The sequence below is a fragment of the Dothidotthia symphoricarpi genome (genome assembly GCF_010015815.1).
Source record: "Dothidotthia symphoricarpi CBS 119687 unplaced genomic scaffold P153scaffold_21, whole genome shotgun sequence".
NCBI classification, from domain to species: domain Eukaryota; kingdom Fungi; phylum Ascomycota; class Dothideomycetes; order Pleosporales; family Dothidotthiaceae; genus Dothidotthia; species Dothidotthia symphoricarpi.
In genome coordinates, this window is record NW_022985028.1 from 258,818 (window position 1) to 279,696 (window position 20,879).

Sequence of the window (20,879 nt, forward strand, 5' to 3'; positions counted from 1 at the left end):
CAAGCCAATCACATACTATCCTCCCTCCACCGACTCCTAACACGCTGCCACCCCTCCATCTCGCCCAACCCACCCTTACTCTCCATCCCCAGCCCCCTCTCCACCCACTCCCTACTCCCCATCTCGCTCAACCTCGACAGCGCGCGCGCAAATGCAAACCGCTCCTCGTCGCCCGAGAAGATGCTGCTGTTCTTGAGCATATTCATGTTCATGCCCAGGTCGTCCATGAGATGGCGCATGACGTCCGAGACGTCTGCGCCGCCGTCGTCGGCGGCGTGCGTAGGTGCGGCGGTGTGCTTTGTGGCGGCGGAGAGGCCGCCTTTTTCTTGGGCCGAGGAGGATACTGCGTCGGCCATTTCTTCGGGGGAGAGGAAGAGCGAGGTTAGGGGGACGGCGGTGGTCATTACTAGTTTGGCCTGGATGGGGGTGTTAGTGGATGTCTTCTTCTCAGGTCAAGTTACTCACGCGACTCTCGTAAAGCGCATCAATAAACGTGATGAACCGTCTCGCCAGATCCCTACTCCTGTAGTTCATCCCAGGCACGCTCGTCACAACAAACGCCTCGTAATTCTTCATCAACTCGAGATAATCCGCCGCGCCTGTCGCTCGACCGATAATCTCATCAAATTCGAACCACGCACACTTGCCGCTAGCCTTGGGGACCTCGATCTGACGGCCCCAGACCTCATGTGTTGCAGGATGCGGAGGATCGTGTTCAAAGTCGCCAAGGAAGCGGAACCAGCGCTCTGCATGCGTGGCTGCGGATGCGTCGAGGGGGTGATGGTAGACGCCCGAGGGTGGGCGAGGGATCTTGCGGTAGTCGGTTTTGGAGTCGAGGTCCAGCACGGTTAAGCGTTGCTTTAGGATGTTGATGCAGGGGATGAAGGATTCTCTCTGTATGCCATTCTTATAGAGGTCGTCTGGGTGACGGTTCGAGGTTGTTATTATGACGGTGCCGTGAGCCATGAGGCCTTCGATGAGGCGTCGCAGGATCATGGCGTCTGCGACATCTGTGCACTGGAATTCGTCGAAGCAGAGGACCGCGGAACGCTCGGCAAGCCTAGCGGCTACAAAGGGGATGCCGTCTATGTCGTTGCCGTGTGCCATTTTCATCTTGTGGAGGTCTTTATGCACGGATTGCATGAAGGCGTGGAAGTGGATGCGTGTCTTTCGTGTGATGTTGGGCGGCAGCGTGTCGTAGAAGAGATCCATCATCATCGTCTTCCCAGACCCGACGTCGCCATACATGTACATGCCCTTGATCAGAGAGTCGGGGATTGGGGGAATCGATGTTGTGGTGGTGTTTTCGGAGGAAGAGAAGAGGGAGGCGAAGAACGACTTCTTCTGTGGCTGGAGGGACTCGATAGTGGGCTGTTGGACGGGCGGTTGTGTGTAGGTGGAGAGCATGTTGTGCAGGTCCTCGAGATTCTTGATGATGCCTGCCGTTCTGTCAGATCACCTCCATAGCCATGTCGTCGTCTGCCATGCCTCTCTGGTGTTCATCGTCCCGTAATCGTCCAGACTCAACGCGCGCATCGTATTCTGCCATGGGTCCATGGGTTCTCCCTGGTTCGTGGAGAGAGTCTGTCTTCGTCAGCACAGTAACAAACGTCTCAGACTCAGATGTATGTACATACACTCCTTTGCTGCCTGCGCGACCGCATATCCTCTATGCCCTGGGATTCTGTGCCCCCCCAGCGGGGATCGCACACCCTGTTTGACGCCCGCACCCAGCCCTCTAGGATTTCTTGCCCCTCTTAAGCCCCTCCCACAATCTATGCATAGCGATCTTCTCCCAGTACTCAAAACTGGTACCCGTCTCGGCGCAGCCTTCAGCGCAACGGCATTTCGCGAGAGGGTCTGCAGCCCTCTCAAAGCCTCGGATGATGTCATCCTGCACAACTTCCAATCCAAGGACTCGTAGGGTGAGAAAAGTAAGAAAATGCCTATAACATGGCAGCAAACAGGATATCACGCGCAGAGCCGCAGGGCAAGTTGGTGTTTTGGTCCAGGTGGAAAGCTTGGAGCGAGTTATTAGCGGGTGTCGCGGGGACTTTTCGCTTGCGCCTCGGTCATCTCCGGACTGGGACGCCCGCACGTGGAGCCACATGCAGGGCAATTCGGAGCTACACATGTCGCCGTTGCAACACCCGCGGACATACCCGTATACGGAACAAATAGAGGAGGAAAATATATCCGCACCACGTCGAGTCGTGATTCATTACTATCGGTTCGAGCACATTTCTCCGTAACGCATCATGCCGCCTCCTCTCCAGCAACACTCTCATACCTCTCTCCACCCGTGCCCCGCGCCCTCATCGTCATCTTGGGGACCTCGTACAGCCTCATGTAGTCTATCCTCTCACCCCCCAACTGCGCATACCCGCCCTCCTTCTTCCCAAACACCGGACTTCCATCACACCAGAAGTCCTTGCAGTTTGCCATTACGCCTTGACTATATGGGTTACCCCTCGCCTGTCTCCTCTGCATCTCCTCTGCCCGACTCCCATGCAGCGCGATAGCAACGAATGTATCGAGACCGAGGAGTCGTTTCCACTGATCCCAAATGCTTGATTTGGGCTGTGGGCGGCGCGGCAAATCACCAGTGTCCTGTCCAGAGCCAAAGCCCGCTAGATCTTGTGATGTGGAGCCGGTGGTGACGAAAGAGTTGAGAGCATCGGCGGGCGTGTGCGAGTGCAGGTGGCCGCGCATACTCTCGTAGGTAGTGAGATTGCGAGCGACTTGGAGGAGCTGGACACAGAGGAGCATTGTCACCCATGTTAATTGGAAGATGGCCCATATGGTGAGAACAATCGTGAAGGGGTCTTTGTGGAGGACTTGACAGAGGTCAGGAGAGAGGAGGGTGCACACGACGGATTTGGGCGCGTCAAGTGTGTTGAGATCTATGCATGTTAGGTATAGGTTGAACTTGGGGGTCGGTGATCGTACAAGCAAGTGTCAGATGCACCCAGGAGAGGATGGCGATCTCCATCGAGATAACGTAGAGGACAAAGTGTCGGTGGTTGTTGTTCGCGACGCAGTTGTTCACCCATGGGCAGTGGCTGCGAGAGTTAGCCTGATCCAAGGCATCCGTCCTTTAGCACTTACTGATCACTCTTCGCAACACAACGGTCACACCTCTTGCAATGCTTACTCCGCAAGGGCTTCCGTACCATGCAATTCACGCAGAAGTGGTGTTCATCAAATTGCCGTAGTTCCATGAGTTCGTCAATAACTGCCTTGGAGGCACTCCTGCTCGATGACTTTGGCACGTAACCGGGGTCGGAGGACATGGTAAAGAAGTAGAAATAGGCCGTGAGTGCGTAAGAGGTTCCGTAAAATACATTAAGGAAGAAGTTCGTTTGTAAAGTCCCTGTCATTGTTAATATATCGGCGGTGAAAGGACGGAAACATGACCTACAAGGCAAAACTGTCGTTATCCAACGCACGCCCAACCAGAATAGAGAAGCAACAAATATGCCAGCCAAGAAGGGCTACAGTCTCGTCAATAGTGCCTCTTTGCACGCGTGGAGATGTACTCACGGTATGATGTATAGACCTCATATTCGAAGGACCCCACTGTAAGAGCTTCATGGCCGCCAACTGCATGAGATACGAAACGATAAAGGACGCCGGAAGCCCAACAAAAATGGGATAGTACGCGACCAAAAACAGCGACGTGAACAAGATGGCAAACGGCCAGAAGAAGATGAAGCGCGTCAAAAACCATCTTGTGTCCTTGACCCCGGGGATCGGGAACTCCCTGGGCGTGGCATCCCTGTTGTACCCAGCCTCGGAGAGGGCACGATGCCACTGCCGCGCCGTATTCATCTCCTGTGCAGTGACCGCAGGCGTCTTGCCATCGTTGTTCTTCGCAAACCGGTCTGCGCCATACTCGAGCAGCTTCTGTATCGAGCCCTGCGACCCTTTAACCAATGCCCAGTGCAAGGCAGTGAAACCCTGGTCGTCAGTCGCATACACGTTTGCGCCCCACCGCAGAAACAAATCCACACAAGAGGCGTAGCCCTTGTAGGCTGCCCACATCAGCGGGGTATGCGACTGCAGGTCTGGGATGTCGACGGGTATGTCTTGGTGCAAGAGCAGGACGATCTGGTACACGTTTCCGTCGAGGGTGGCCGAGTGCAGGAGGTTGAAGCCCTGGTCGTCGGTGAGGAGCGGGTCGGCGCCGTGCTCGAGGAGCAGGTTCACAATGTAGTAGTTGCATCGTTTGGCGGCCCAGAGGACTGGGGTGGCTATGGCGTCGCCGCCCTTTGCGTTGATGTTTGCGCCGTGCGAGACGAGGAAATGGCATAGCGCATGGTGGTTGTTGATTGCTGCCCACTGTGCATCTCGTCAGTAGTTTTTTGTGCAACCATGACCGAGGACGCGCACATGTAGCGGCGTTATGCCCTGCTCGTCCTTGTATGTCGCATCGTATTTCCCGCTGTCGAACAACTTCTGTATGGCGCCAATCTCGCCCAGTCGTGCCAGCTGCATGATGTCCTCTTCCAGCGGGAGACTGGGCTTCTTGTCTGCCATGTCGGCGAGCTCATGTTCGCCTGTGGTGGGCAGCCCGCTGGACTCGGGCTGTGCAGATGCGGAGGCCATCTCGGGAGTCCGCGTCGCGCGTAGTCGAGAATGTGGCGGCGTGCAGAGCGGGTTTGGAGGTAGAGAAATTCGAGGCCGGCGCGCTATTGCAGTGTCCGCATGCTGGACATGTTGGCGAGGTTTGCGATGGCAGAATTACCCACTGCGCAAGGCCGGATGATTGCGGCGTTGTCAGCGCTCCCACATCTCACGATGAGCCAATGCCGTACAGTTGGAACATTACAAATCAGTGGCTGTGCCGCGCAAGCCTCTCCACCATGTGCCCAACGCGTCACCATCTATCTGCACCATGCAAGCTCAGACTGAACAACGTATTTTGCATTTTTACATAGTGCGGACACTATTACGTTACGGCTAGTATGTACCAGTTTGTATTCAACGATTCATGTATCTTCTACAGGCACCCCTCGCGATCAACTCTCCTTTCCAGTCGGACCTCGCTGTAGTGGCCCGGCGTATCTTTGTCGTCATTGCCTGTCATTGCCTCGTCCTCGTCGTAGTCTCTAGGTATCTTGGTTCTCGCGTCAATGATTTGTGTTGGGCCTGGCAGTTGGTGCAGCTTTGATCGAGTAGAATGAGCATGGGCCTGTAGGTGTGTTGCAGCCAATGCGCCATTTGTTGTCCGGGACTTTTGCGCCCAAGGCCTCCGTATCATTGGGTTTTTGGATGGGCGACGCCATTGCAAGGGTGATTAGGCCGAGAAGGGTGAGTGTGAACCCCATGGTGAAGAGCTTGGTATCGCGTCTCTGGGTTTGTTTGGATTTGTTGGCGAGTTGTTGCGATGGAAAGCTTGGGTGCCGTGTGGTAAAGTTATGGTTGAGTATTACTGGCTTGATCTGGGGCGAACGAGATTGAGTAGAAGAAATGAAGTGGAAGACTAGTACACTACTGTATCGTATCATGGATACACTGAGCCAGAGAAGATGTTCACATCCTGCACTTTGGAAGTCTTTGGTCAGGGACACGTTCAATCAAACTGTTCGGGTCCAACAAAGCAGGAGCTACTCACGCTCATGGATACGGACTGTATTCTGCAGATCCAATACAGTGGAAGGTATTCGTCGTCATGCACATACTTGATCAGAGGTTTCAAGCCTCATACAGTGACAATCTGTTTGTCATTTAAGCAGGTGACTACATTAGACACACACATCTGCGCTTCGCCTCTATTCCTCACCTTTGCTAAACAGTCTTGTGAGCGCTCGGTTGGTGTCTTCAACAACGACATCATCGCACTTGCCCTCAGCCTCGCGGGTAGCCACGTGCGTCTGTTCTAGGCAGCAGCCACGGCTGGTTTCCTGAGCCTTCACCTAGCAAACTCCAGCAGTCTGTCTTTATAGAGTCGTCTCGCACTTTCCTCCACAGCCCTCCACACTCACCGCAACTCCTCGTCACACCATTCACAACACAACCGCCCAACATGGCCGACCAGCACCAGGATGCGACGATGACTTCCATGAGCTGTCCTTTAATGAGCATTCCGTTGGAGATCCGCCATATGATCTTTGCACATGCAACTGCACAGGACGTTAAACCCAAGAAGCTGCTCCGTTACTGGTTCGAAAAGAAGGAAGTCCAGGAGCGCATTGCGCAAACCGCAGCCACTGACCCCAATGGCTCAGGACCTTGTGTCGCGCAGAACGACGACATGTACGACGACAACGACGACAGCGATGTGGGTGAAGATGAGGACGAGAACGAGAACGACGAGCAGAACGACGACGATGATTCCGGAGAGGAGGACAGCGAGCACGAGAACCATAACGAGGATGAGGAAGACGAGGATATGGACGATGAGGCTGAAGATGATGATGGCGGTACAGCTCCCCAGATTGGCCAGCCTTTGGCTCCAGCCGTTAGTCAGCTCCTTCACTCTGCTCTGGTACAATCTCAGGCCTCCTTTCATACACAAATCCAAGCGCCTAATGCTGCAATTGACGGCGAGGATGGAGACGATGATGAAGACGAGGAGGCTGAGGCTGAGGCTGAGGCTGATTATGATGATGAGGACGACGACGGAACCATGGACCCGGAATACAACGAGGATGATCCAGCTGCCACCGCAACTCAACGTCCACCGCAAGCGCCCGTCATCCGACCCCACAGAAAGTGGCGTCACATCCCCAAATTCATGCGGATCACCCATTGTCCCCCTCCGGTCGAGCTCCTTCTTGCATCTAAACAGCTCAGCATCGAAGCGAAGAATTGGTATTATGACGTGGCAGTACTACGGATCGAGGCCACAGGCAGCTTTGCTCACACCAGTTTCTTTGAGGAGGCTTTCAGCCAAATCGTCGAAGCCGCATTCTCCCCAATGGAAAACATCCGCAAGGTGGAAGTGACATTTGTGTGGGATACCACCTGGCTTCGCGCCGACGAGACTGGTTGCGCGGACGCCATCTTCCCTGCCTTGCTCAGACAGCGTGCCAACTTCGTCTTTCAGATCCTCTCACAGGCTCCCGATCTCAAGGAACTGGTCATCGACTGGCACGATTCCGCTGAGGACACTGAGAGTGTCAGCTTCAAGTTAGATATCCTTGAGCCCTTCTTCAACCTACCCGCCAGTGTCGATGTCAAGGAGCACTATATCGCTAAGGATGCAAAGCCATATAGAAGGTCTGTTGCCGGCAAGCGTCGTATCGAATTCCAAAACATTGTCGACAGAGGTTTGGACCGGCTCTTCTGAGTCTTGTGCGAGATGCGAGATACGAGGCACTACGAGATAATACATAGCCCAATTTCTTTCTCGAACATCGGCGGGGTATATACAGCATGCGCCGTTCGCGATGTGTAACGCTTTGCTGATATACAAACCCAAAGCTATGCGCTACTGCTCTATCTTCGTTCAGGGTTGAATGTAGCTACAGGCGTCGATACATGAGGTGGTATTCCCCGTATTGGCGTTGGAGCTTGAATGGTGTTCAGGACTATGTGCAAAGCAATCTAAGATAGCTAAGATAGTCTGGAAGGGAGCAGGAATAAGCTCATTCAATAGTTAGAATTCTATTTCTCATTTGTCAGTGGTTTCGCGTGGTGAAGATTTTCTCAGTGACGACTTACTTGTCCTTGTTCATAATCGAACCAGAGCATGTTCACCCAAATATCCACTTATCGCGTACGTTTTTCGACTTACTGAATCCAAATCATGGTTGGCTACATGGAATAAGTTGTCATGGATCTGAGAGCTCTTACATGGCTTCAGTGTCGCAATCATGGTAAAACTTACACTGCCAAAGCCTGCTCCTCACCGTGAATCCTGCTTGGTGAGTGATAGACTACTTCGCCACAGGATTACAAGCCATTGAGACAAGTGTTGCTGTGATCTTTACCATCATCAACCAAATCGCACATCATGCGACACGTCACAGCCTAAAGACGTGAGATCTTGGTCACGAAAAGACTTTCCAGATATATACTTTAACACCCAGGACATCAATCATAGCCCACACGTACCATCTTCGAGCATAAACCAAACTTTTGCGAAAAGGTTACAACATCGTAGTCCCAAAAATAGGTTTCATATGCACAATTCACCCGCATACGGTTAGCTCTTGCCACGCACATTCCCCATTTAGGCAACCCAACAACAACCCTCCATAAAACTCCACACCACAAACCAGAATGCGCGTCATCACAAAAACCACAACGACATATACCGCGGTCTTCACTCTCGTCCCCGAGACCCCCACAGCCGTCGAAAAACGACAGCCCAACGTCCTCAAACCCTCCTCAATAGCCATCTACCACAGCTTCAACGGCGCAATCACCCCTCCCGTCTCCCAGGGCGAAGTCTCCCGCAACTCAAGTAACGGCCGCGATACGACAACGCTCGTGACTTTCGACCTAAACGGCCGCACCCTGCCCCCAACATGCTCCCTACGATTCCATCTCGATCCCAAAGATAGCATCGCCTCCTGCACTGGAACCGGCCATATCGACGTCTTCTCCTCGCTGAAACCTGCTCCAATAGAGGGATCCGCAGGCTGGGGTGGGCCGGGGAATCAGCGGAATGTACCGCTGGGCAGGATGCAGGTTCATGGCGATGGCGACGCGACGGTTTTGGACTTTGCACCGAATCAGCTTGGGGCGTTTTCTTGTCTGGAGGTTGGGGGGTTGGGTGTAGAGGGTGGTGTGCTGGCGTTTGAACTTGTGCCTGTTGGTGAGCAGTATCGCGTGACGTGGGATGCGGGAAGGAGTGGGCTGTTTTTGAGTTGGTAGGTTGGTTTGTGGAGGGAGTGCGTGGGATGAAGATACATGTTGTTATCATGTCCTGGTTTCTTTGGGTATCGAGCCAACAGTCAAAACCACTTATTCGTCTGTATCATGTGCCGTATCGTGTCACGCAACATGGTTAGTATACATTTCATGATGAAGAAGATGTTTGAACACTTTGTTCGAAGGTTGTTATTATAGCTACAAAGGTCCGCCCTTTATTCGACACATGCGATGTAAAAGACCGCAGCACTTGGCGTGTCATCCTACAATACAACACCCATTATGCGACCCGGTGCTAGATCCAACGAGATCTGAATTTCGACCATCAATTCTTTCAACCAAACACCGTCCTCAGACTGTTGATTCGTGCTTGACAGGGATCCACAATCATAGAACGTGTGGGTCCACTTCGACAACAGGCCCCGTATATGACTTCTTCGCGAAGACGAAATAGTAAACAACGCTGAAGATGGCGACGGACCCTGTCACCACAACGGCCCAATTCATGTGGCCTACATCAGGATTCATTTGACTCGGCCAGAAGCTGAAGAAGATGATGACGAGCAGGTAGCAGATGGCGATGATGTTGTTGGCGGCGCCAAGTGTTCCTTTCAGTCTCCACGGACCCCAGGTTAGGTTACGGTCATGGGATTCGTCGATGTGCGTCGTCGAGTCAAAGACTGTCAACGACGAAGTAGGATTGTCCAGGTCGCCGCGGAGACGTCTCCAGAGGAGCAGGCTAAGGGCAAAGAGATAAGATAGATAGAAGCCTTCTAGCACCAGCGAGATCGTTCCGTTGAACGCGGCGCTATTGCCGATGTTGATGAGTGCGAGCAGTGCTGAAAATACAGTCACCACGAGAATCGCGACTACAGGGATAGTAGTGCGCTTGTCAATCTAACACTGATCAGCTATCGATCACGTCATACATCGACAGGAATTGCTACTGACCATGCTGAGGGCACGCGAAAAGGGCAAGCCTCGGTCTCGAGCAAACGACCAGGTCATACGAGAAGCGGCAGCTAAGCAACCCATCGCACTACAGAATTCCAGGGCAATGATGATACTGACTAGGACTGTCGCACCACCTACTGAGCCAACAGATTGTTGGAAGATCCGGATGAACGGAGAAGTTGGGGAGGCAACGTCGTCGAGTAGGTCTTGAATGTTGTCCGCACTGAACAATACTGCAAGGAGCATTGCTAGTGCGAGCGTGCCGTTGATTGCGAGACTAAGAAGCATTGAACGCGGAACATCTGTACTGGCGTTCCTGACTTCTTCAGACATCTGATCGCGTCAGTGGAGGTTCGATAAGCCAAGAACATAACTCACATGAACGACCGAGTCCGTCCCGACAAACGCCAAAGCGTTTCCCTGCAGACCAACAAAGAAAGCCAAGGCTTGATTGTTCCATTGCCCGCCATTGTGGAATTTTGTGAAAACCTCTTTAGCAGTGTTGTGAGTGGGTGTGAGGTAGATCAGGGGTACCAAAATTCCGAAGAATCCCAGTACGTGCAGAACTAGTACGCAGACTTCGATAGCTGGCAGCGCTCCGCTGATGAAGATGTTGATGAAAACGCACATCAGCAGTGTAGTCCACAGAAGCAGTGTTCCATGCCAGCCATGTCTTACGAAGCTCTTATCAGTGTCGTTCAGACTGACAAGTTGCAAGATCAAATCGGCGACGAAAAAGCACACGGAAGTGAGAGCTGCGATCCAGCCGATCACAGTGAGCCAACCTAAGAGGGTTTAGCTGGAATCTGTAAAACTGCAAACCACAACGTACCAGTCAAGTAGCTGAAGAATCGTTTGTTGGACCGAGGCGCCAGGAGTGATACCCAGTGATACTGACCTCCAGCGGTTGGAACAGCGCTTGCAAGCTCCCCAATGCATATGAAAACCGAGAAGTTACCGAACCAAATGAGCAAGAACCCGTAGATGAGACCCGCTGGTCCGCCACTGTGCTGTTTAGACTAGACTCCCATTTGGACCGTGAGCTGGACTTACTTCTGGAAACCGATTAAGAAAATACTGTTGACTTATCAGATTGAGTGATTCAGACGGTGTCAAGACACTTACACGAGCAAACTTTCCCATGTACACATCAAACCACACGACAGACCAGTCATACTCACCAGTCCGAAGCGACGCTGGAGTGATAAGCTTTCTTATCGATTTATCATCGTTTGAGACACACCTTCAACACCTGCTGCTTTCCCGCCCTGGCCAACTCATACCTGTCACGGTCAAACTCTTGCTTTCCCTTCGTCTCAGACAGCGAGCCTGTGCCCCTAGCTCGAGGTACATCATCGTCGAATGTCTGCAGGTTGATATGCTTCTCCATTGCGAGTCACCTTTAGCTGTTCACCTGGTCGGCTTCGACTTTCGCGAGGTAGGTAGAAAGGCGTGCCAGCAAATTGGGAAGAGAGGATCGATACGTGGAATGAGAGTCGTGATACAGCACACATGCAATGCAAGTCAATCTTGATATTTATCGCTCTCAGAGGTAACGCGAGCCATGTGCGCCGGCAGGTGCGGTAGAAACATGACCAAGCGGCGCCTCTCGGCACCACTGTGAGCGGTTGACATGCAGATACTAAGCCGGCCCTCTGCGCAGCTGAAGCGATTGTAGGCTTCTTGCAGTGACGGCGGCATCTCGACATATTGCACTGCATTCGCGGACTTAGGAGTTGCGTAAGAAGCGATGCTGATTCGTTCACCAAGTGCCACAGCTAGGCTGGCAATGATGCAGAAAGCGGTGGCATGCATCAACGACCATCCCTTGCCCGGATGATACCAGGTAAGAGGCGCGCCATCACAGAATTTCCCGGCTTTGTTCGCGCGATCCTCCGGAGTACATGGGCCGTGCTTAAAAACTCAGATGCAGACTGCGTCTTGGCTCTGCGCCGTCCGTTCATTCAGATTGAGGCTTTTGTGGTAGGTGAGACTTCTCAACATATCCCTCTGCGAAAGGTTCGAGATGACAAAAGGGGTTCAAGAAACCCCTGATTAGTTTGCGGTCGTACGGTAAACAATGATGGAATAGCGTAGTTGAACATGCTGCATGTTGATTGCTGGTAACATGGGTGTAGTGGCAACAGGAACGGCTGTCATTCCTCTTCGATGAGAGCAAGAGGGTTCCCGCAGGCCTGTCGTGGTACAGAGTTACAAACTTTTGGGATGATGAGGTGATTGGGAGCAAAGCGTAAGGGCTGGGGATCGTTGACGTCGTAGCACGCTAGTCAGGTCATTACACACCACGTGTGGCCAGCCCATACATGTGGTTCAACGGCTATCAAAACCGTTGATGGTATTGACTGACGTTTTCGACGTTTTCAGCCTCGAACGTGTCGTATCGATAAGTGATTCATCCAAAGATGGAGACTGATGTCGAGGTCACACAACGAGATGATCTGATCTACAAAGCCATCGGAGCGCTAACCGCTTCTCGTTAGAATATCCCGTAAGAATGACAGTCTCCTATTTGCACATTCCAGCGTCGGGATCACACCACGCGCGCCACAAATCCAGCCCGCTCGACCGTGCGATTGAATGCCGATGGCTACAGCCAACGGATGGACTGTGACCACACTCAAGTCCGCCGAGAGTCGCTATTATCCAGACTGGCAAGAGGTACAAACATGTAAGAGGCGCACAACCTGTGCTAAGAGAAAGGAACGAAAGTTAGCGCTCTTAGTTGTCGGTTTAGGAGTTTCATCAATGCCCATGAAATCCCGTGCTGTTCGGCAAACAGGCGGTGGAACCTACCCCGATGCTCTAGAATCAATCGCAGGCAAAACTACGAGAAGAAGATGTTGCAAGCTGCACATGACTACACCTTTCGTACAGTCATAGCGAGAACACAAGAGCATTTGGTTAGTAGCAACCCTCGCCCGTCGACGGCTAGAATGAGACTCAAGAACGATAAAAGATCTTCCGAAACGTCGGCGAAGATAGGTTAGTGTACCAAAGCACGATGGTGCGTTTACAATGAGACTAAAGGCTAACGATGGCATTCTTCAGCACCTGTAATTCATCGCAAGATCTCTATCTCGTCACCCCAAACGTCTTTACTCTTTCGTCCTGCCTCCTCCCATTCCGCGGTTACGACTGTTGTTTTCAAGATTTTCGATTGACTTCCCGTACTGCCAGTCTCCCACCTCCTATCCTCCCCCGCACGACGGGTCAATGCCGTGATCTCGACATCTATCTGTCCTTCAGAACGTTTCGGTCCTCCAGGCAAGCCATATGCTGAGTTCGAGTGAGTTGTCTTGTCCTGCGAGAGCATTGGTAAAAACCGCCTAATGGCACAGTCTGGTTGGCTCTTCCTGCTGTGTTTTGTCTCCTCAGTTTTGGTATGTGCCGCACTGAGCTGGTAGGACCCACTTTTGCTTCGCGGATAACCCAGTTCAGACGGTGTGCCGCGACGACGGATCTCGTCTGTTCCGTAAAGGCCAGATGGGAGAGATTCAAGGAGTGGCCGCAGGTAAGGAACACATGATGTAATAATTGTGGTGCATTCAATGACCTGAGTAAGGAGCGTCCACTCCCAGAGATGTCTTGTCGGATTTGGTGAGCTGAAGCCGTATGTGTATGCCATTTGGATGGCGTTGGCGACAATATCTCTGCTTTGTATTAGTCGGTAAACCTTGACGTACTTTCATTGAGCGCCCGCTCACAATGATCGTGCACCAAAAAGGGTGAGGATCGTGATCTTTTTGGTCATGCTCATTTGCAGCATGATAATGACGTGTATAGGGTACACAATCAGTGCAAGGTCGGTCAGCATGTTGAGAATGCCAGTGCCTCGCCAGAAAGCTGTCTGTGAATATGTCAGCCAAAGCACTACCTCACGGCACTAAAATGATGGGTAGACACACCAAATCAAGGCAACTATCCTGATCAATGAAGCGCCATGGCTCCAACTCACCGCACTGGAAGGCCGTAGCAAACTCTGAAATGACGCCCCAGAGCGCGATAAAGCCTAGCATCCCGAGGCCAATGTTGCGATGTAGTTTCGAAGCTGTCAAAATCATCAGCAACGAGATTATGGATAGCTTCGCAAACGCCAGGGTCGCGATGTAGAGCAGTTTGTTCGCATATTCGCCCTGATAATCCTCAGTGAGCATGACTGAGAAACAGAAGTAGCAAATGTGAAGCATACCTTTTGGTAAGCTACGAGCTGCTCGTCCGTCAACTCTGAGATATCACGACCAAGTCCATTTGCTGTTTGGACAACGACAGTAATCCCAGATCCGATGCTCGTAAGCTAGAATTGAACTTGTCAGATTGGAGACGAATGTTGAGTAAGTATACTCCGAGAACTTTGAGCACTCACCAAAGCCGCAATTACAAAAGAATCATCGATATCCACCTGCCGCCTTAGAGCGCGCTTCGTAATTAGCCTAGTCATAACCGCCAAGGCGGAAGTGATTGAGAGAATCCAAGTAACAACATTAAGAAACTGTCCAATATCATGCTTGGTTCCAGGATCCCGTGGGATGGGGTGATGAGGTAAGAGAAAGCCCGCAGTCATCGCATCGCCCGACCAAGTAAAATCACTTCAAGTCAACGCAAATACTGCAGAAGAAAGAAAGATGCGCAAACAACGTCATGTATAAGCATATTTGCATCAAGTTGTGAGCAGGGCGTAGAGAAATGTAAAGTCCCGTCAGGCTGACCGCCTTTGGGGGACAACGATGGGTTTCCTCATCCGCACTTGATTGATAGATGGGGCATCACCAAAGCAAAATTTGAGCACAGGAATACTATAGGTTGAGGGGAGAAGCTGACGAGCGCAAAGGCTTGGAGAAAGCCGCTGTGCACTGTTGCGCGGCGTACGAAGAGAAAGCAATGTAACTACGTCCGACAGACGCAGATCAACGGTGAGGATACCAGATATGGAAGACTTCCTGTGTTATGTAGCTAGCCGTTTGTGTAACTCGAAGTATATTGGTAGCGTCAGGCACACAGACGAATGCTAGGCTAGTAAGAGAAGCAGAATAACAGCACAGTTTTGCTTCCGACGGGTTAGATGCACATCCTCGGCTGAGACATGTTTTTCAACCTCTGTTAATTCCGAGGTTTGTCACAAGGTAAGTGCCCATATGACCGTGTAGCACAACCGCAGTACCACAACATCTGTCGCCCGAAATTAGAGCACGACCAACGCATATATCGAGTGTAACCCACAGGATTACAACCGGGAGACCACAGCACGGAAGTTGCATTGTCGTCATATGATAGTCATGTACACACTGTCGTACAGAAGATGTTGTGTCACACTAAGGCGAAACTTGCATAGCAACAGAAACGATTCATTCATGAGAATTGAGAAAATGGAAATTGACTATGACAAATCAAGTCAACGTCTAAGACTGGGTTGAAACATGTTTCACTCCACGTTAAAGACCCCAACCTTGACTGGAACTAGCCATATTTCGAACGTTGTCCACATACCGATCTTGCGAGAAGTCACAGTTATTGGACCTGAAATCGTTAAGATGCCGTTTTGACGAGCAAGGTGCTGGAGGAGACATACGTACAATTCGCACGTCTCAAGTAACGACATCGATAGGATTGTCGATCGTCACATCAACTGCGGGTGCAGCTCGAGTAACAACGTCGATAGGATTGTCGATTGTCACGTCAACGGCGGGTACAGCTCTTTTGAAGATTCCTACAATTTGGTCGTAAGTCTCTGTAGTAGTGTTTCAAGGTTCCACGGGCGAACTGACTCAAAGACGTAGGAGCAGCGAGAATGCTTGTTCCCAAGAGAAAGAATGGAAGGACGAATGCGGAACGCATAGTGGATGAAGTGAACGTCTTTCCAAGCATATTAGCATACATTTTGCTGACCAAAGCCAAACATATACTCACTAGAGTTGGTAGAGTGAGGGAGTGAAATTGCTCGGAATTGCTATGACAGATTGACTGACGATTGCTCTTCCTTTTAACTCGATTCAAATGATTGTACAGTTCGACACCCCGTATTAGAATGTAACCTGGGCGAGACCTTCCATGTCAGCAACCGATATGAGGACCACTGTATCTACGTTGAGTCACGGCTGGTAGTCACATTGACAAAGCCCGGGTACGTCGTTGCCTTCACGGAAACGGGTGACATATGCATATAGCTCCAACAACCGATCTCAAAACTGGAGCAAGCGATACAGATGGTTTGATAGAGAGGCCGGGTCGCTTTGAGCGCGGGCTACAAGAACGCGCTGGAGTAGGTACGAAGGTTACCTTTTTGAGACAATGGACCTCACAAGACTGCCTGTTGTAAGTTGTACTGCCTTGGTAGAACAGTACGGGGGACATCGTTCCATATTTGACAATCATATTCACGGTTGAGTCTTATCAGCCGTCGAGCGGGCAGCCAGTACCCGATGATCATGTAGTGTATCATTTGCTTCATTAGGCTCGTGGGGGCAAAAGAGGAAAGTAAACATTTGTTGGAAACAAGACACATGTGTTCCATCTACTCATAACCAGGAAAACATCCTCCTGTACTTTTCCAATGGGAAGCTAGACCTTCGCACCGATACTTTGCAGAGAGTCTCACAATCAGAACTAGAATACAATAGCTTGTTCGTCATCTACTTTCGGCTCGTACGGGCTCTTGTGCCCATGGTACTCAAAGTAAGCTTGCTGGATTGAGCGATAGGGTGACTCCGGCGGGCAGAAGGCAAAGAGTTCTAGCGTGTTCGTAGCTTCACGGTAATCGTCGAAGTTGTAACAAGCATGCAATCCGGGTTGTGTGGCCCAGGAAGTCATCTTGTTCCAGTCCCGACATTGTCGTATTTGCCCATCGCCTACGTGGCGCTCTGCCGAAGCGGGCATGGGCGTATCGTCCGCAGTACACATGATGTCTTGTCGCAAGCCTTCGAAACAATGGTAGATGTGGTTGAGGTTGAAAGTTTGACTACTATTGTTGTGTTTGGATGTGATGGCTTTACGAATGAGTTTCTTGAGGGATATAGTCAGTAACAATGGCATAGTGCCGAAGAGGGTAATCCAACCAGGCAGTGAAGATCATGAATGCCCTTTACGTAGTAGATACTTCGTTCAGTATCCCACGGGAAACGTGTTGAGGGGAACAGGCCGACGCTTTCGGAATAGTCGTCAGGCAACGCGATTGCCATCGCATTGGTGTCTATAGCATCCCACGCCAGGTCCATATCACTATCGGTGAGATTCGGATTCCAATACTTGGACATGGAATGATAAGGGATTTGGGTATCGAAAGTGAGGCCACCTACAAGTGATTAGTCGGCGTTCGAGCTACAATAGTCCGAATCTTACTGTAGATTGTCCTTCCTGTATCGCGTGTCATATTCCTCAGCTTTGCATTATCCATAACCAGCAACACGTTAGCGCAAAGCGAAAGCAACATAATCGACAAGTAGGCGACGAAACTCCGTGTGTTGGTAGGTATGATCTCGGTACTATCACTGTTCCAGGCAAACCCATCCTTCGCTTCAACATATCCCAGTTCTTCCAACTCTTCTCCGCTCAGTGGTGCATATTTTGGTGGTCCTTCCATATTGATGATCGCTTTGGCATAGTGAAGAATGGAGAACCTCCGCGGCGTGCGGACAATATGACTTCATGTCTCGTGTAACTTCCATCCTACAGCCCAACATGTTGTCAAGCTCTCAACTGCTCACCACCAACGCCCCGAATTTACCATCGCTAATCACGCGTGCGCTCCGAGCTCAGGCGTCAAGTGGATAAATGCGAACCGCGCCGCGTCGGGTCGTATCCGCGGGTCGCAAACACCTCGCAGCCCGAGCAAGCAAGGAAGGTCACAAGCCGTCTAAGACGATAACAGTACTACATGTGTAACAAGGTTCGCGGGAAGGAGGGGTCACGTCGCGGTGTGTCTGAAGATGTAAGGTGTGACTTGTTCGGTTGCGCCCAAGACGCTAGGAAAGTGCTTGGTAGATTCGCCGAATGAGGAAGGAGCGCGCAGAATCACCTAACGCGGCAATTAACAAGATCCAATCCTCCTTCACTTGCGTATCTCCGAGCCCGCTAGTCGTTTGATACGACACTGATTCAGGCGTTTAACAAAGTGCTTTAAGTGACCGATATCGCTGGCATTTCAATTCAGTATCAATTTGCGATAATGAGCGAGCGCTATGTTGTCCGGGAGGTGGCGACGAGAGAAGAGATGGACGACATCTTGGAAATTATATGGGCCGCGAATTACACACCATACGAGCCGTTCATCCAACTTTTCTTCCCTGTTCTTGGTTTCACGCCTGCGCACCGGAAAACCGCGATTGCCGAGTCCAAGGAACGTTTCTGGAGTCAACATCAAGCCGAACCGTCAGGTCACTGGTTTTACGTTGTCGACACAATCGCAGGAAAGGCAGTCGGCTGCGCACAATGGGTCATCTCAACGACCAATCCGTTTGCTGGAGGAGTGCCCAAGCTCAAAGCGCCCTGGTGGCCAGAGGGTGAATGTCGAAAGTTCTGTGAATCGATCTTGAACCAGGTGTACAGGGCGCACGCAAGTTGGATGACGCGGCCTCATTGTGGTAAGTGGAGCATAAAGGCCCTTGCTCAAACACAGGCCAGACCTGGGACAGACTAAACCCGTCTCCGATTTCGCCTGGAAAAAAGAACCCAAACTTTTGAACGGCATGCTGACCGTATATAGCGCTGAACTGGATGGCGGTTCACCCTTCTTATCGTCTCCGTGGTATCGGATCGCTCTTGATGAATGCAGGAGTCTCTCGCGCCGACAAGCTTGACCTCGAGTGTTGGATGGAGGCGTCGTCTATGGGCAAGCCGTTGTACGAAAAGTTCGATTTCGAGTCGTTGTTCAAGATCGGCTTCGATACCGAGAAGCCAAACGCGAGTGACGAGTGGCGGAAGTGTGCGCATGAGATGACACCTCCACCGATATTCGCCATGTGGAGACCTAAGCAAGGATCGCGGAAGGACGAAGATGGTGGTGAGGTAAAGATGCCATGGGACTTGGCGATGGAGTATCAAGGAGAGTCAAGGCGAGAGGGTAGGGGCGAGGGACGAGTGTTCCGTAACGGAACGCAATAGACAACGTCGACTTGCGGTGGATGGATATTGCAACTTTACTACTGAGAGCTATGATGAGACCCTCAAATTGAGGCTATGTTAGCTAGAGTGCATACGAGGAGGAACATAGTGCACAAGACCAAATCATACCATTGACATTAGTATCCTCGCCTGGTGTTCCGCTCCTTCTATCCACAATCACAAATGCCGGACATGTGAGTCAAAAGGAGGAGCGCAATCAACCTATCCCTCTCTTTCTTTGTAATCCAGACACTCGGCATCCTTCTTTCAGTGAGCTTTCGAGATTTCTCTGATGTTTAGACGACATCTACACTCGCCAAATCGCATCCGCCAACTTGGCCACCTGTCCCATCTCTTCCACATCATGCACTCTCACGATATCCGCGCCCCCTTGTATGGCCGCAGTCACCGCAGCAGCAGTACCCCACTTCCTATCTTTCGCCTCCTTGACTCCTGTGATCTTGCCTACGAATGCCTTCCTGCTCGTGCCGACCAGCCAAGGAAAGCCCTGTAGACCAGGATACTGCCTCAGCTCGCCCATACGTCGTAGTATTTCTAGGTTTTGCTCTTGCGTCTTTGCAAACCCGATACCGGGGTCGAGAATAATGCGCCAGCGCCGAATACCTGCTGCTTCTGCAGCACGAACGCGATCGAGGAGCTCCCGACCTACAGTCTCGATTATGCCGTCCGGGTAAGAGGTCAATTTGCTCATGGTTTCTGGTGTACCCCGCATATGCATTAGACAAACTGTACAGCCTAGCTTCGCAACGGTATGGAGCATAGCATCGTCCATCAAACCTGCGCTGACATCGTTGATAATGTGGGCCCCAGCTTTTATAGACTCTTCTGCCACATCGGCACGGTACGTATCAATGCTAATGGCAAGATTGTTCGCCTCACGAAGTGAACGAATGAGTTTGATAGCAGGCAAGATGCGAGACAACTCTTCGGAAGACGAGACTTGCACCGCGCCAGGTCGTGTAGACTGTCCACCTATGTCTAGTATTGTTGCTCCACTCGTAATATGCGATTTGATGGTGTTAGTGAGGGTGACTTGATCGATATTGTAATTCTTGCCGCCGTCAGAGAACGAGTCTGGAGTGACGTTTAGAATGGACATTATTCGCGTGTCTCGTTGCGGTTGGAAAGCGGAGATACTAGACAGGTTCGGTGCGAGTGGGGTCATTGGTGACAGTGGATCTTCCGATCGAGGTAGAAGTGAGAGACTGTGTTGAAGCGATTTTGCTGCGGAAGACGAATGAGATGGAAGATTCTCCTCAGGAATCATCCTGCTCCTATCAGCACAACGGCCTCAATAATATCCACAATACTTACTCGCATAGTGGGCGTAGCACGAATTCTCTTTCAAGCATGAGTGGATGAGGTATCTGTAGCCTCTCGTTTGAATGTGTAAGGTTGTCGTAGAGCAAAATGTCCAAATCAATGTTTCTCGGTCCTTTGTCAATGACCTTGACGCGACCCATCCTTTTTTCCACTGATTGAAGCTCATTCAAGAGCTCAATTGGAGACAGTGAGGTCTCTATCTACTGTTGTCAGTATCCTTTGTTGAGTACGAAGTACCACCCATACCTCACAAGCACCATTCACGAAGTTATCTTGATCGAGAACATACATAGCCTTCGTCTCCCACAGACTACTTGTTCGAAGTATTCTGATGTTTCCGCCCTTCTCCATTTCTCTACATGCTTCCTCAATCATAGCAACTCTGTCCCCCATGTTGCCCCCTAGAGCAATAAATGCACGGTGCTCCAGTTTTGTGTGGTTATGAGAAACGCGAACAATATGCCTCTCATGAGTTTTCGAAGGCCTCCACAGCACGAGTCGCAGCCTTGCACTGTCCGTTTGCAAAGAAGACAGGACATTTTGATGTTGGATGCAGGATGTGCTAAGACTCCTAACATAACTACTCCACAAGCTTCGAGTCATCGCACTAGGCAATGCCGTTCTGTTTGTTCTAGCAAACAAGG

General features: G+C 51.2%; 8 protein-coding genes across 8 annotated transcripts; 3 read left to right on the forward strand and 5 right to left on the reverse strand.

Annotated features, from left to right (window-relative positions):
- Positions 1–8: 8 nt before the first annotated feature.
- Positions 9–4,608, reverse strand: P153DRAFT_300548 (uncharacterized protein; the record flags this gene model as incomplete). Its single annotated transcript, XM_033664337.1, has 9 exons — positions 9–416; positions 466–1,428; positions 1,460–1,588; positions 2,407–2,903; positions 2,950–3,062; positions 3,109–3,373; positions 3,422–3,494; positions 3,544–4,341; positions 4,393–4,608. The coding sequence occupies 9 exons, from the start codon at positions 4,606–4,608 to the stop codon at positions 9–11; spliced, it is 3,462 nt and encodes a 1,153-aa protein (XP_033519384.1).
- A 1,233-nt stretch (positions 4,609–5,841) lies between these two features.
- Positions 5,842–7,515, forward strand: P153DRAFT_370316 (uncharacterized protein). The gene has a single exon (XM_033669014.1). The coding sequence runs from the start codon at positions 6,029–6,031 to the stop codon at positions 7,292–7,294; it is 1,266 nt and encodes a 421-aa protein (XP_033519385.1). The 5' UTR covers positions 5,842–6,028; the 3' UTR covers positions 7,295–7,515.
- Positions 7,516–8,060: 545 nt separating this feature from the next.
- Positions 8,061–9,050, forward strand: P153DRAFT_370317 (uncharacterized protein). Its single transcript, XM_033669015.1, has one exon. The coding sequence runs from the start codon at positions 8,230–8,232 to the stop codon at positions 8,824–8,826; it is 597 nt and encodes a 198-aa protein (XP_033519386.1). The 5' UTR covers positions 8,061–8,229; the 3' UTR covers positions 8,827–9,050.
- Positions 9,051–9,210: 160 nt separating this feature from the next.
- Positions 9,211–11,167, reverse strand: P153DRAFT_360626 (amino acid transporter; the record flags this gene model as incomplete). Its single annotated transcript, XM_033666928.1, has 7 exons — positions 9,211–9,720; positions 9,775–10,110; positions 10,156–10,562; positions 10,610–10,782; positions 10,831–10,854; positions 10,903–10,973; positions 11,021–11,167. 7 exons carry the CDS (start codon positions 11,165–11,167, stop codon positions 9,211–9,213), a joined length of 1,668 nt encoding a protein of 555 aa, XP_033519387.1.
- Positions 11,168–12,856: 1,689 nt separating this feature from the next.
- On the reverse strand, positions 12,857–15,630 carry P153DRAFT_379080 (uncharacterized protein; the record flags this gene model as incomplete). Its single annotated transcript, XM_033669841.1, has 6 exons — positions 12,857–13,448; positions 13,503–13,645; positions 13,704–13,931; positions 13,988–14,092; positions 14,799–14,803; positions 15,507–15,630. The coding sequence occupies 6 exons, from the start codon at positions 15,628–15,630 to the stop codon at positions 12,857–12,859; spliced, it is 1,197 nt and encodes a 398-aa protein (XP_033519388.1).
- Positions 15,631–16,398: 768 nt separating this feature from the next.
- P153DRAFT_300884 (uncharacterized protein) lies at positions 16,399–17,371 on the reverse strand (the record flags this gene model as incomplete). Its single annotated transcript, XM_033664354.1, has 3 exons — positions 16,399–16,794; positions 16,848–17,083; positions 17,131–17,371. The coding sequence occupies 3 exons, from the start codon at positions 17,369–17,371 to the stop codon at positions 16,399–16,401; spliced, it is 873 nt and encodes a 290-aa protein (XP_033519389.1).
- Positions 17,372–17,836: 465 nt separating this feature from the next.
- P153DRAFT_325305 (uncharacterized protein) lies at positions 17,837–19,038 on the forward strand. Its single transcript, XM_033665266.1, has 2 exons — positions 17,837–18,371; positions 18,494–19,038. Exons 1-2 carry the CDS (start codon positions 17,957–17,959, stop codon positions 18,889–18,891), a joined length of 813 nt encoding a protein of 270 aa, XP_033519390.1. The 5' UTR covers positions 17,837–17,956; the 3' UTR covers positions 18,892–19,038.
- A 160-nt stretch (positions 19,039–19,198) lies between these two features.
- On the reverse strand, positions 19,199–20,838 carry P153DRAFT_379082 (folic acid synthesis protein-like protein; the record flags this gene model as incomplete). Its single annotated transcript, XM_033669842.1, has 3 exons — positions 19,199–20,180; positions 20,227–20,435; positions 20,482–20,838. The coding sequence occupies 3 exons, from the start codon at positions 20,836–20,838 to the stop codon at positions 19,199–19,201; spliced, it is 1,548 nt and encodes a 515-aa protein (XP_033519391.1).
- Positions 20,839–20,879: the final 41 nt, after the last annotated feature.